The sequence below is a fragment of the Alligator mississippiensis genome, chromosome 1 (assembly GCF_030867095.1).
Source record: "Alligator mississippiensis isolate rAllMis1 chromosome 1, rAllMis1, whole genome shotgun sequence".
In the NCBI taxonomy this organism is placed as follows: domain Eukaryota; kingdom Metazoa; phylum Chordata; order Crocodylia; family Alligatoridae; genus Alligator; species Alligator mississippiensis.
The window spans coordinates 179007295-179023290 of NC_081824.1; the positions used below are offsets into that span (position 1 = coordinate 179007295).

General features: G+C 42.2%; 1 protein-coding gene across 4 annotated transcripts in view; it reads left to right on the top strand.

Moving 5' to 3' along the window:
* CDC42BPA (CDC42 binding protein kinase alpha) overlaps positions 1–15996 on the top strand; it is a 349488-nt gene that overhangs the window by 296733 nt on the left and 36759 nt on the right. For all 4 annotated transcript variants that reach the window (XM_014598104.3, XM_019483101.2, XM_014598103.3 and 1 more), the window contains exons 22-26: positions 5994–6113; positions 6932–7012; positions 10638–10743; positions 11404–11540; positions 13349–13488. In XM_014598104.3, the coding sequence (XP_014453590.2) occupies positions 5994–6113; positions 6932–7012; positions 10638–10743; positions 11404–11540; positions 13349–13488 (584 nt within the window). The remainder of the gene's footprint in view (positions 1–5993; positions 6114–6931; positions 7013–10637; positions 10744–11403; positions 11541–13348; positions 13489–15996) is intronic.

Sequence of the window (15996 nt, forward strand, 5' to 3'; positions counted from 1 at the left end):
GCTGAGCCCTTATTTTACACATTTTGCAAGTCTGCTGGAGTCTCTGTAATCACGTGGGGGTAAATCAGCATAGAATTTGGCCAACTAATATATATATGCACTCTGGCTTGTATCTCTGACATCCAAATAACTTGGATGTTTGCAGCCAGTAATAAATTTGTTTAGCTTGTTTTAATTTGCTTTAGCCAGAAAGACTATAATTTCCCTATTTCTTCTGGAGAAAACTAAAAATATCAGTCTGTGCTCCAGCTGCTGCTGACTGGAGCTTACAGATGCCTAAGAAGGAAGAATGATATTTTGCTGTGCTGACAATTCACTTTCACTTTTGGTTCAAAATAGTCCTCCATGTATCAACAGAGGGAAATATTTGGTTGGAGCAGCAGGTAATCTGAAGGCTTTTGTGCTTCTTTGTCTCAGTTGAAAGCCTTCTCAAGCCTTGTAGGAGTTGTATCTCTTACATGTCCTCATCCACAGGGCTAAACTATAGAGGTCTCATTTTCACCAAGAAACACCTTATCTAATCAGTGCTATGCCTTTTGCAAGGCTCAGACTTACGCATCTCACCATCCCCTGAGTGATTAAATCTGATAACATTATTCATGTATTATCCTATGATCAGTTCTCATTCAAAATTCCCATTGGCCTTAGTAGGAGTAGCACACGCGAAGCACTGACTGAATCTCACCCTCCTACACTGTCTCTGAAACACATGCTTACAACTTTGAAATGTTCAATGGTGGTTCACAACCTTTTATAGTAAAAGCCCTGGCTGTGCCTATGCACCGATAATTCCTGACATTTGGAAGAATTACTGTGCGTGATGGTATATTAAATTAAACATACTGGGCCTCCAAGAGAAGAAACTATCCATCTCTTGAAGGTGCTAAAAATATGAATTGTGTGGGTCATACACCGGTGGTCTTATGGAGTCTGCATTGTACGGCTTTATTGTCCAGTGTAAAATTGAAGGCTGTGAAATAACTTTCCTTCCTGTGTTCTTTTGTCTTGGTGTTCCTTCTTATGAAAGACGGTCCCAAAGTAGAGAAAACATTGTCTTTCAATTACTTGTAACATTGTATATAATTGTGTGTGTATACACCTTGTCTATAAATACAGTGATGGATATTCTGAGCTAATACGTGTGCTGTTGTGTTAAGCTTTGTAACATGTTCTCCTCCTCTCTTTGTTAAAGCGCTCTCCTTCCTGTATTCCAGCTAACAAAGGCAGACGTGTAAGAGGCTGTCTTACTCTGTGTGGCCCTTTATTTTTGCCTGTGGCGTACATGACTGTTGAATGTGTAGACCATTCTATGTTGACTATTTATGGCTTGTATTTTACTTCGCTGCATGTCTTGTGCTGCTGCTGCTGCTGCTGTGCCTTTTCATTGTTTTAAGGCTGTGAGTTTAAAAGCTTTAGGAATACTGTATTTGGGAAAACTCTGTGCCCATAATGCCACAGTAACTAAAGATGCTGGGTTATTTCTTCTGGATTTGAAAGGGAAATGTTGCAAAAGCTCATTATAAGAATGCATCAGATAGAAGCACATTAGGGAAAGATGAGCAGAGTAGGGGCCTCTTTGCTTTCACTGCATTAGCAAAGCTCCCTGGGAGAGATTTGCAGGAATTTCTTATAGATGGTAGACATTTGGCAACCAGGAGACGTATTCAGGAAATATTATGGTCTGGATATGCTTTCTTTAAAAAATATGTATGTAATGGAAAACGGGTAATTAAAGTAAACTGTAGTACCCAAAAGGTCCGGAACATTTGTTGGAGAAGCACAAATTAAGGTGTATTCTATTAAAAATCTTAAAGCACTGAGGTATTTTTAAATTTGTAATGGATATATACATATGATTATATGGTATTGAGCATTAAATGGAATACAGATAGATCCACATATGCACATTCAAATATCTAGATAAATATAACAAAATACAATTGGAAATAGCAGTGATATTAATATTCCATAATAAGACTAATAATCTTTAATCTCTCTAATCATAACATTAATGGTACAGTTAAAACCATAGATTATTATATTTTCTCAACCCAGTTTACAGTGCACAGTGTTTCCTACTGTTTAAGCAGTATGGCTCTGATTCAGAAGGCCTGTTCAGCATACACTTAAATGCTTTGATCAACAAGAATCAACTTAAGTACTCACTTGAATGTTTTACTAAACTGCAGCCTGTAGGCTAAATCTTATAGCCTTTAAGGGATGCAGTCTTGTGGAAGTCACCAAAAATATTTTCATGAAAAATGGCTGGAGAAGTGGTTCACACAATATGCACTTTTAACAATCCCTTAGGCATATCATGGTTTAAGAACAATTTAAAGATATTAATATGGTCAACACAGGCCTTAAATACTGTTGCAGCCAGCTTGCTTTTGTGCTAATTAACCCTAATGGGTGCTTGTACGCATGATGGAATTGTCCTTTTTAGTGGTTTAATTGCCTTTTTAGCGGTTTAATCGCATCACACTTTACATGTGCAATGGTATATTGTGCTTAATTTCTTCACACCGTACATGTGGTGTGGCATATTGTGAATTAAATGACTTTGTTATGTACCAAACTAAAACACATCCCAATGTATATTAGTTTGCTATGTAACAAATTGCAGCAAGACATCCATCCCCAGGGCCCCCTGCAGCTCAGGTGCCACTTGGCCTGCCGGCAGCTTGCTCCCCAGCCGCAGGCATGCTCTGCAGGGGGGGGGGGAAAAAAGTGGTGAGAGGCTTGGTGGGCTTCAAACGCCCCATGAACTGACCCCTGCAGCTTTTCCACTACCTGGGACTGCCCAGGAACAGGCTGGCTTCTCCCTGGGACACTGCTAGAAGGTGGCAGGCGGGAAACTGGGTGACCTGGAAGCACAGTGCATGGGGTGCTGGAAGCCTGGGTGTGTTCAAGGAAGCTCAGGCTCAGTGGGCTTCTAGCACCCCATGCACCATCCCTGCCACCTCCAGCCGTCAGCCTGGAGGTGGCACCCTCATGCCACCTTCCAGCCACCCTCATGCCACCTTCCTGCACTGCCCCAGGGCGTTCCTGGTTGGTCCCAGGTGACGGGAAGGTTGCAGGGATAGTGCATGGGGCACTGGAAGCTTGCCAAGACTCTCACTGCTTTTTTTTTTCCCAAGGAGCCTGCCTGCAGCTGGGGAGCAAGCTGCTGGCTGGCTGAGCAGCCCCTGAGCTGTGGAGGGCCCCAGTCCTTCTTTCTATGGGGGCAGCACCCCCGGGGCCACCTGGGTGGGCTGCTAGCAGCGAGGTGCTGCCGCAGCTTGGAGGCAGCACCCAGCCCAATCCAACTCTTCCCTGAGCCCGAGTTGGAGCAGCACCTGGCTCATTAGCAGCCCACCCAGATGGCCCTAGGGGGGCATTGCTGCCACAGAAGAAAGAACCAGGGTCCCCCACAGCTCAGGAGCCGCTGGAAGTTCACACCCTGGCCACGGGCAGGCTTTGCCAGAAAAAAAATAGAAAAAGGATCAGGAGCCTCACTATAGCAGTGACGGAGGCCCCTAAATTGAAACGGTGGGTTTTAAATTGTCACAATTAAAAACCCACCATTTCAATTTAGGGGAACTGAACTCCTGTCAGGTGTACAAACAGACAGTAGTAGGAACTAAACTGTGGAACTACCACGCTATCCAGTCAGCTAAGGCCCTGCTCTTGATACAGTATCTTTTGAATGGCAAAGCTGTCTTTGCTTTCAGTAGTGCTGGGTCAGGTGCTAAGTTAATTTTTAATTTTCATAACTGCAGTTGCTACTAGTACAGTAGATACCTGCTAAAAACAAAAAGTTTTATAGATCTCTCCAGGAAGATTTCATAGTTTCTACTACACTTGCGATACCTCTTTCAAGGGACTCAGCTTTGGTATGCAAGCATTAGGTTGACAGGGAAGTTTATCAGTTCAGAAGATTCCATTCTTTTGTATTATATTGATTCAACTGAAATATGTCGCTCCAGATCAGATCTCCAAATTTAACTTCAAGAGTACATCTCTTCCCTGCTATAACAAAAATCACTTGCAATTTAATTGTTAGGGTGTTTTAAATATTGGTGCCAGGAAAAAGCTCTTACTTCTGGTTATAGAGGTTTTGAGTAGGTGCCAAGCAGTGCCATATTTGGATTTTTAAATACCTGAAGGGACATTGTCACATAGCCTAAAATGTGATTACTTAAAGGCATCAGCAGTTTTTGGTGTTACTGTGGGTTTGGAGTTACAATTTGCACCTGAGCACAAAAAATGTTTGCTTATTACTAATAATTGCCGAAATGCTTGAAACACATGATCTACACGTAGCAAACAGGTGTATTGGTAAGTAGGACTTTTTACCTTTCAATATGAAAAGGGAGTGCATGGACCAGAGCAACTTACTGTCATCTTACTCTGTCTTGGGTTTCTTAAGCTGAAGAGCATTCTCTACCAACCACACTAAAACAGTTCAAAGCATTTGTAAAAATTAGAAATTAGAATACTTCCTCATAGTTTTTAAAAATCTACAGTTACACCTGTTCACTACTATGAATATAGTTTTAAAAACTGCACATGCATGTTCCAGGCTGGTGGCTTGGGAATGGAACACTTCTTGAAGGGTAATCCAATTTGTGGAGCCTTTTGGTGCTTCAGGAAAGCCATTCCAAGGTGCAGTAGCAGCTTCAAAAAGGTTGATATATTATTTCTGGGCAGTTCTTTCTTGTATTACCAAGGTAGCTGATCACAGGTGACCTAACAAAAAAGTTCAGTGAAATAGAGAGGAAAGATTGGAAAACTGAGACATCTTGTAATACATCTGTAGAATACGCAGACAAGCAATCTAGCCCCACTATTCAGGGTAGTTTGGTTGTTAATAGAGAGAGAGTCATCTAGTTATCCTGCTTTTTAAAAAAGAGAGAGAGAGAGGAAAGTTCACCGGAGATGGATATGCATTGTTTTAATTTTTTCCAAGATTTTCAGCTCTATTGACTACAGTCCAGTGCAACACAACAAGATATAATCCTGCTGTCATACTCTATTATTTATCTCAGTAGCTCAGTTAAGATTAATCATCATTGTACATCATATAAAATCAAGGAGAAAAAAAACACTCTCTACTAGTTGCATCCATACTATGGATGCCTTTACTTTCTTGCAATTCAAATGTACATAGAAACATCTCCCATAAAACAACCCTTTCTGTAGAAAAAAAGTGGTATTCCTAACAGAAGAAGTATGGCATTTCTGAGGGGTTTTTTTCTTATTATTATTGCTAATGTTTAGCGATTTCATAATAATTTAGTAATCAATAACTGAAAAAGAAATGCAAAGGTGAGCATTTTTTATTACTTGGAGGGGATTTGAAAAGGAGATGAGGTTGCCATCTGGAATAGTATGAATGATCCAGTCCTTAAGAATTATCAAAGGGGGAAATATTCAAGAATTGTATTTTAACTATTGTCTTACAATTTTTTCATTAATTTTTGTCCAAACTGCATTGCCTTAGGAAAAGTGAATTTTCCAATTTAAAATATTTGCATCTTTCCAGTTGAAGCCAAAGTCTTCACTGGCATCCATTGTACTAGTTCCCAGTCTCATTGAACTCATTCTGCTTTCATGTGGGCTGTGTAGGGACTGACTCTGGGAAATCTTACTGCAGTGTCTGCATCAAAGAGAATAGAATTTGAAAATACAGCCTAATTCAGCCGTTGAAAATGGTGTGTAATCAGCCTCTGCAAGAGCTTCTTAAAGCTCAGAGCTTGCAAACACTTGCACGTATGCTTAACTTTGGGCATGTAAATAGTCCCATTGAAATCTTAGATTACTCGTTTTTTGGAAATTCAATTTTTGAAGCCCTTTACATTCCTTACAAAAATGGTTAAAATCATAATTATATGATTGTTCTCTCTCCCAAACTCTACTGCTCCATCTCTTCCTTGAGAAAAAGTAGTGTGTTAGTAAAAGTGATGTCTTGATTTCTTTTTGTTTGTTTTTCTTCTGACTTGTTTCCCTAGATTGATTCAGTTGAGAACTTCACGTTATCTAACACGCCTTCACGGGATGAAGATATCAAGTCTCACCTCCATTCGAGATCTAGGTCTCCTTCCACAGCTAGTGACATTGAACCAATTGAGGTACTGGGTGCTGATGCTTTGATCTTTCACTCCTAAACTAAGTGCTTATTTCATGCAAAAATGACTACTGCAAATAGTGTTTATTCTCTTTGAGTTTAGGGTAACATTCACTCAAGTGGAGAGGCTCTTTGCAAGTATTATGGGCTATTCATGGACTTAAACATGGGCCTTCCTCACTGTGATGAATTCTACCTGATTTGAGTTGGTCTAATAAAAGATATCAGATTTACCCAGAAACCTTGTCTACCTGGATCATATTAAATTTCAAGAAAGATTGGGGCTGAGGAATGTACATGGAATGAATTGATAGGAACAATATGTCCTCAGTCCTGGTATAAATATTTATATATTTAAGAAGTCTGTACTAAAAGTTAACACTATAGTTTTGTTTTATGACTCATTCTGAATCATAGTTCAAAACCATAGCAAGGCAAACTATAAATAAGTCTCAGTGCCTATTATAGGGTGCCTCCTGTATCACTTTGTTGAAATAATTTAAATCTTGACTGGATAAATATATTTTAAAGCAGAAAATTAGGAGAGATTCAGTAAAGGTGAAATAAGTTTAATCATTATTAAATGAATATGTTTTCTCTAGACTATTTCTTGACACATGTAAGAGAGAAATCATACATTTAAGTTATTATCCTGAGACCTACAAATTCATTTTATGTTACTGAGTTTTTCCTTTATGTTAATCAGCATGTCCATTGTAGTTGCTTTGTAATTGGTTTTTGTAGCCTTTTGGTTTTAGTCAGGAAGCTTTTGATAATATATGCCACTAATGTCTTACTTCTTTTTGTGGGGGTTGCATTTAGGTCACAGATCATCCTCCACGTTCAGTTCACACGCCAACCATGAGGACAGCGTATATTGGTTCAGGACTCTCAGCACCAAAGGTAGTCAGTCAAGCCATCTAAAATCCTGTAATGAAGGAGGACAGATTTCACTCCAGGACAGCAGATTAGGAAAATTGTTAGAAATTCTAGAAATGCTGGTGTGGGAGGAAGAATTATATTCAATAGTAGCTGATTTCAAATGAAAAGACCACACGGAGATTATTATGGGTATTTGGCCACAGGAAAAGTATCAACTTGGACCATTAGAGAGAATTTACAGAACTAGGAAGTAAAGGAAGAAAAAAATATAGAGAAAGATAATGAGACGATTTTCATCTGCTTTATTCATCTGTCTAAATGAGAAGCTTTCTTCTAAATGAAGAAATTCAGGCTTAGTCATGAAATTCACTGTTTGTAAGAAAGAATAACCCAAAAAGCTCCATGCTACTTTAATCATATACATAGACTGTGCTGGGTGTGGCTGGAAGCACCCATGCCTGGGTGCTTACATATATCCCTTGCACGCTCCAGAACTGATCCTTTTGCTAGCCAGACATTGTGGGGCCTGCCTGGGAGGGCATTTTTAGGGCAGGTGCAAGTGAGCCAGTGAAGGAGCTATGAATTAGTGTCTACTCTAATCTACCCAGGACCCTCCCAACAGCTTTTGTAACCAGGGGGGCAGAGGGAGTGGGGTAGCAGTCCACATTACAACTCTGGGTGGGGAAAATGTATTTTTGCTCTTCAGCCTTCCTGCACTCCAGTTGCATGAAGACCATGTACTTGGATGTAATATCAGTCAGAGGAATTAATTTCATCCTTGGTTGACGAGTTCCATTAACTCCATGTACCCAAACAAGTGGGAAACTATGCATAGGTTTTAAAGGAAGAGTTTACTGCGTAACATTTTCAGAAGTGCCTGAGTGACTTAGGAGCTGAAGTCCCTTCTGAAAATGTTAGCTTCTTCCAGTTAACTGTATTTCTGAAATGACTCTTGGGAACTCTTCTGTATAGACATACTATCAGTACAAAAGGCATGTATGCTGCAGCTGGTGGCTGTGTCAGCATCTTATACCCATAATGGAAAACCACAAAATAGCAACAAAGTCTACTTAAGCAATAGAATGGACCTGCCTGCAGACCAATACATCATTCCAATGCCATGTTTGAAACTCAGAACAAAAATGTTTTGAAGTTTTGAAACCTTAAGAAAAAATGACCCTCAGTCTCAGTCTGGTTTTGGGAGTGCACCACCATAATGCTAAATAATAATTGAATTGTCTAAATGGTCATCCTATATTAAGCTTTCAAAAACTTTGTAATGTGAAGCTTTGTTTCTCTTGAGTTTCAAAAATAGATATCAGCCTGTAGTCAGACAGCCCTCTGGACAAGAATCGAAGAGGCAATCATAAGAATTCCCTGTTTACTCAAACCCAGGATGAAGGGTTTTTTCCCAAAAAAACCCATGGGTTAATAAAAGTCTCATCTTAGATTTGAATACCAGCCTGGAGCAGGCAGTGGCTCAGCTCTCAATTCAGCCTGAAGCTCAAAGTCAAAGCCAGATCTGAACCACCTTCTGCCCTTGGCCAGGGTGGCTTGTGGGGCAGGGGAGGGGGCATGCAGCCAGGGGAGCATGGGGAGTCCACATGGTAGGGGGAATGCACAGGGGAGACCTACTTGTGCAGTTTGGAGGAGCATGAGGGAGACCATGCAGCCTGTCCCCCATGCCTCCAGTCTGCTTCCCCTTCCACTGGTTACCTTCTGCTGCAGCTCCAGCCCCAGCTTGTCCAGGCCCAGAGCTGCCGCTGCATGGAAATGTATAATTTTCCATGTGTAGAATCTAATTCTTAGGAGGTCTGGGGGGGGTCATCTTAAATTCAAAGTCATCTGGGCCTCAGGTAAATATGGTAAATTGATAAATGTCTTATAAAGCCAGATTCAGGGAAATTATATTCCAAGCCGTCAAAAAAATCTGAGTAAGGTCTCCCTGTCTCAAGTCATACACAGTATTCATATAGCTGGATGCTGTTTTGCACTCACAAAACGTTCAGTAAGAAAGTATTTTCTTTCTCACACGTCTAGAGGCTCTGTACTTCCTAGGCAGACCTGGAAAGAATCCGTCTACAGGAAATACATGCAGAGCCATGCAGACATCATGTAGACTCTTCGGCAAATCATTACATATTCTTTAGGACTGTGCGAAGTTTCAGTTGCTGATTTGATTCGGAGGAGATTTGGCCTGGTTCAGTGGCCAAATCTCCAAATCCAAATTCAATCAGGAGACCCATTAATCTCTCCAAATCAAATCGGAAACCTCCAATTCGATTCAGAGAGAGATGAAGAGATTTGATGATTTGGCCATAGACACAGCTTTATATGTTTTTTCTACACACCTCAAGGTACCAGACACGACTCATGAATGTTGAGATGGTGGGGTGGATGGAGCGTCCCACGGGAGCGCAGGCGAGTCCCCCACATGCTCGGTGGTGGACCCAGAAGAGGACCAGCAGTACTTCCAATCCACTTCTGGGTCCACTGCAGAGTGTGTGGGGGACCCCTCCCCCCACAGCTCAGCGACTGGTGCCTCCTGGGTCTGGGGGGGCACCCGGGGTCCCCCCACAGCCGATCACTGTTTTGGGGAGACACAGGGGGTTCCCCTGCATGCTCAGCAGTGGACCCAGAAATGGACTGGAACTACTTCTGGTCCACTTCCAGGTCCACTGCTAAGCACGTGGGCACTCCTGTGGGATGCTCCATCCGCCCCACCATCTCAGCGTTCACGAGCTGCACCTGGTACCTTGAGGTATGTAGAAAAAACATAAAGCTATATCTATGGCCAAATCACTGATTCTCCAAATCAGAATTGAATCTTCAGATTCAGCCAAATCAAATCTGGACAGTGATCTGAATCAGCGAATTGAATCGCTGTCCCCCAAATCAGGCTGAATCCGAATTGAATACTGCCCACTTTGCACACCCCTAATGTTCATCATGCATTCATGGGCAGCCATTGGACTTTGCTGTCTTTGTGACTGCATGGCAATCTTGTGGAGAAAGAATGCATTCAATTAATACTGTGCAGGCTCCCAGGAGCCAAGGAGAGGGGAGTCCTTTGAAAATCAGCCTCATGCACTCTCTTACCTTAAACTTTTTTTTACCACTAACATCACAGAATCACCCACCCCTCACATCATGAAACTGAACTCTGTTATCCACTGTAGCAAACAGGTCAGAATTTTAAACTATAGTGATGCATTCCAGTATGACTTTTCTCTTCTGGCAGACTTTCTACTTTTATAATAAAACTCCTGACTGGCCAGCAGTTCAAAAAATGCAACCTCTAAAATGTGCTTCTACAACAGGGAGACATTTATAGACGACCGTGCCCATCTTCCTTTCAGAAATGGCAGCCAATTTATGTACTGGGACAAGGTGCAAGTCTAAATATTTTTTTCCAGAGGACAGTACCAACAGAAATTAGTTGATAGCAATCCACACTATTTGAGCTTTTTAAGGAATGGATAACTAAAGCAAGGTACATTTTCAGCTCAGGAATTATGTGCAAAATCCTAATTTTTGCTACCACAAGATTTAAACCCCACATACATTTTTTCATTAGGTCTGCCTGCACAAGAAGTGATGGTAGTATGTTGCTAGCAGCTAACATCTGTATCTGTTTATTTCCCAGCCTAAGGCCCATCAATTTGTAGTGAAATCTTTTAATACACCTACAAAATGCAATCAGTGCACATCTCTGATGGTTGGTTTGATAAGACAGGGCTGCACGTGTGAAGGTAAGTCTGACCAAAATAAACATGAGTTTAAGTGCCTATGGTCTTACAGATGGTGTTACTGAAAACTATGCAAGCAATGTTACTATTATGCTGAAATAATCCATTCTGTAATGCTTACCTTTAAATTATGTTTTGTAATCTTATTGTTGTCTTGTAACAGTGGTAGCTAAGCATTTTGGGTGGGTTACAAGGAGAATTTTTTGCAGTGGACTGTATAATTAGCTGAAATTGGTCTGCTGGGAAATATTTAGAACATAATAATTGATGGTGGAAGAATTTACTTTAATTTAGTTTAATGGGACCAAGGACATATACAGAAGTCAAATGTACTGATGATAAAATGAATTTGGCATGTGAGAAAAATAAAAAGAAAATTGCCATTCAGTAGCCATTTTAAATTACTTCAAGATTGAATTAATCTAGATTTATTTGTAGCCAATATAGTTTTCAAGTCCAAAAATTTAGATCTACTGATGAAGAATTTTACTTTTCTTCCTCTCACTATAGAAAGCTTTACTGAAATAATTGAATTATTAGCCAATTGAATGTGCTTCAAAAGAGTTACTTCCTTTACACACGTTATTGTCCTTGCTTTCATATTGCATAAGACAGATTTTATGTGAGTTATTGACTCCTTTTTCCTTCCCCTTTCCTGATAAGTTTGTGGATTCTCATGCCATGTGACCTGTGCAGACAAGGCCCCAGCAGTGTGCCCAATTCCACCTGAACAGACCAAGGGTCCTCTGGGGATAGACCCACAGAAAGGTATAGGGACTGCATATGAAGGTCATGTCCGAGTAAGTATCAAGAGATTGTATTGAGCTGCTTGGGGTTAACTGCTCTGATTCTAAGCTTTAAAAGTCTATTTCTGAATAAGTCTGCATGTGTGTATATGCGAGTGTGTGTGTTAGTGGATATATATATATATATACACACACATGCATGCACAAGTACATATTATATATATGTTTTTATTTTGAAGTGGCAACCTTGGAGGTTGAAGATCTCTAGTTATTCACAGAACAGATATAGCACTGGCAGCAACAAACTTATTTCATTCTGTTGTGTCAATATGCTTTCTGAACCTACCTGGGAGAGACTACCTCTAACCTGAGAGACTGTTTCAGTCTTCAGGTCAGTCTCTGGACTTTTGCATTATGATGGTAGTTCTTTCTGTCTTAGTTATAGTGATAGTTTCCTAATTATATGGGCACTGGATTAAGAACACCAAACAGCTATCAGGTATTACCTCATTTTCTACCAAAGCCAGTGACTTAGCGTTGTAAGATTTTATTTCTCTTCCTATCAGTATCTTTCGGCATTTTTACATGTGCATGCATCGCAGTGCCGGGTGCTTTGAAAAATGCACTGAGAAAATGGCGGCAGCACGCTTTTGTACTAAAACACCTTGGAGGTGCTTTAGTTCAAAAGCACACCGCCACCATTTTCTGCACACTGATGCACATTTTACCACTTATACAACTACACATGGCGCAGTACCGTTCACCTCAGCTCACATGCGGAGCAACAGACTCAATTAATCGAGACTGCTTCAAAGTAGCAGATCTCTGGCATGTCGCTGGAAAAAAGTATGTGTATAAATGCCCTTTGTTTCTTTTTCATGAGTTTCTGGATAAGGAGGAATGAGGTAGGGACAGGTTTTTTGAAAATACAATGTGGAGTTTAAATCTGACACCTGGGCTCCACACCTGGGCCGCTTGTACACATGACGGGGGTTTAATCCCCTAAATTGAAACAGTGGATTTTTAATTGTAATGATTTCAATTATGGGGATTCCATCACTGTTACAGTGAAAGGCCCAGTCCTTTTTTGCAGAGCCTGCCCATGTCTCCCACAGCCAAGGGGTGAGCTGCCAGCAGGCTCAGTAGCCCCAGAGCTGTGGGTGGGGCCCGGTCCTTCCCTCTGTGGTAGCAGCACCCCACAGGGCCGCCTAGGTGGGCTGCTAGCAGGCTGGTGCCACCTGGGGGGGCACCACCACCATAGAGGGAAGGTCTGGGCCCCCCACAGCTCAGGCCCACCGGCAGTTCACCCACTGGCCTGTAGGAGAGGCAGGTGGTCTCCATGGGCAGGGGGGAAAAGATCAGGCCCCTTGGTGCTTTTTTTTTCTCAGCAGAGCCTGCCCGCACAAGCTGCCGTTGAGCCATGCAGCCCCTGAGCTGCAGGGGGGCCCGGTCCTTCCCTCCACAGTGGCAGTGGCAGGATGCTAGCTGCATGGGTGCTGCCCCAGTTTGCAGGCAGCACCTGCCAGATCCAACTCTTCCCTGAGCCCACCATGTGGATGTGGTTTAGTTTGCAACATAGCAAATTCATTTAAATCATAAAACCCCCCACACGTGTACAGCGTTACACAATTCAACTGCAAAAACAACCAGTTTCTGTCACAAATACAAGCGCCCCTGGTTCTCATGTCTTTTACTGAATGCATGTAATGTTGTTTATGCTGCCTGTCATATTTCTGAACAGGAGAACAAACAGTGCATTGATTTATTAACAAAAATAATATTTGCCTTGTATTCTTTGATATCTTTTTTCTTTTGAATACACAAATTTGTTGAAAGTTGATCAGCTGTTTGTTTTACTATAGGTTCCTAAGCCAGCTGGAGTTAAGAAAGGTTGGCAGAGGGCTCTGGCTGTGGTCTGTGATTTCAAACTCTTCCTGTATGATGTAGCAGAAGGAAAAGCATCCCAGCCCAGCGTGATAGTGAGTCAGGTTATTGACATGAGGTAAGCTGTTGAGTGCTGAGAGAACACAAACTTCACTTTTGTATCTTTCAAAGGAAGGTTATACCCAGAAAGGTTTATCTCCAAGCAATATTTAAAGCTAGAACACATTTTCCAATAAATTCCATTTCTCCTGAGAACACTTATTTTCAGTTCAATTCAATGAACACTTATTTAAGACATGGTGAAACTTTGTTATTAGGTGTAACCTACCACACAAGGTCTTAGCCAAAAAGAAAAGCTAATCTTTTTGTTGTTGTTATCGTTGTTCTAGTTTGTCCTTATCATCTTTGATCTAACTTGGTTATAGCAAATAGCCCTTAATGATCGCAATTTAAGTGTGGTCTCTTCTGCCATACAAATATCCTTTGTGTTCTTACGTCTCAGTACGCAGCAGTATGAAGTGACAACAACGGCAAGGATTATGAGAAGTGGTTTCTCTGGCCTCATACAGACATTTATTTTCTCTTGGGCTAGTTGCTCCTCTCCCAGAAGAAACCATGAGTATACAGATATTCAGGCTTTTACTCCCAGAGGAAAAATGGCCACTCTGGGAGTAAAATAACCTGGGAACATTCAGAGTCAGTCACTCCTGGGAGAGTGAACATCTGTACATGCCATAGCTTCTTTCAGAAGAGAACATAGTCCTCCAGGATTCCTATCCCACCCACTCACCCTAGCAGACAGTGTGTCACTTGCTGAATTCTGCCAGGCAGACTAAGAGTGCCTGCAGATCACATTAAGATGTGTGTACAAAGTCCACCCACAGCTGCATAGTGTCAGTACTGCAAGCTCTCCACTATTCAAGGCCTCAGCGTTCCATTCATAGGTGGACGAAGAAAATATGATTTTGGGGGGCTGAGCGTGCACGTGCATGTCCCCACAGCAGGTAAGTCTATTGTGGGGAAGAGGTGGGGTGGCAGATTGAGGACCCCGTGGTGAGGGAGGGAGTTGGGCAGAGACGGGGGGCAGGGGCTGGGGTGAATGGAGCCCCGGGGCAGGTTGTGGGATGCTCCAAGCCCGGGTGGCCCATCCAGGGGTGTGGGAGGGCTCCTGCCACTAAATGCACCCCCAGAGCAGGCACAGGGGGCACGTGCCCCCTGATCTGTGTGTGGGGCAGAGGTGGCTGCTGCTACAAGCTGGGGTCTGCACCCTGAGCATGCCTTCGGTGGTGGCGTTGCACAGCCACTGAGGCAGCAGGGTTCAGACCCCACCCAGTAGCGGCAGCTGCCTCTACCCCATGCACAGATCGGGGGCACACATATGGGCTTGGAGTGTCCCATGACCTGCCCCGGGGCCCTATTCATTGCCCCCACCCCCGTGGGGGCCTCAATCAGCCTCCCCCCACATGCCTCTCCCCTCCCCTGCACCGTTTCCCATCCACACATTTACCCGCTGAGTGTAGGATGGCCTGGGCCAGACTGAGTTACTGGCCGCCTGCAGGCTACGGCTGCTCATCTGTGTGCGCGTGCGCCCCCCCCCCTTCCCCCCCCCCCACTGCAGCTGCCCAGACCCTGCAACCAGCCCGCCTGCTTCTGGTGGGACTAAGCCCCATTAGCCCTGGCATTCCACCACCTACGATTCTAATGTTTATGTGGACCTGGGTAAGTTTCTCTACCAGGAGAGCAAACCTGGGAGAGAGCTCCCAGATTATCTGAATGCATGTAAGCAGCCTCTAATACCAAAAGTGATAGTATCGGACTACTGCTAAGGCATTGTTCCTGCCATCTGCTGTGAAATCAGGAAATTAGTCTAGTGCATCTGAAAACAATTCAAACCTTGTTAAACTCAGTCACCCCTATTTGAAATCTAGCTCAGCTACATGGTTAACAAACAACTCCAGTTGTTAGATATGAATGTGCTATTATTAAAAAAAAAAAATCTTATTTCTGGGTTTTGTGCAACAGCTGCATCTGCCCGCCTGCACAGAAGACCTGGCATGATTGGAGAAAAGAAAAATATGCTTGTTTTATAGGCAAATAGAGTTTTAAATGATAAAAAAATAAATCTTATTATAAAGAAAGCCTATTGGATTTTCAGAGGTTTAAGATCTGTTATTGTGAGGGCCTGAACAATTTTATCATCTGGTGACTCCAATATTATTGATTTCATTGACGGCTGCAGGGACCCAGCACCCAGTCAAGAGCAGCCTGTTATTATAAAAGCTGATTTTTAACTCATATGTATTTTTTCAGAAAATCTCAACTAAGATGCAGTTTGTAGCTTCTAGTGAATCTGGAGGTTTTAGGTTCAGTTGAGCTTTTTGTTGTTTTTTTTTTTTTTTAACTGAAGTAACCAGAAAAGCTGGATAGATTTATCTCAGTGAATAGCTGTGTGTTCAGAAATGGAAAACAGTATTGCATAGTGGTAAATCATATAAGTCAATATTTAACAAGAGGATGGAAAATCAGGGTATTTTAAAAATTAGGTTGGGATGCCACATTATTCCAGAGTCTGCAGTTACTATGATTATACAAATAAATATCTTTTCCACACGTCTAAATTATTTTT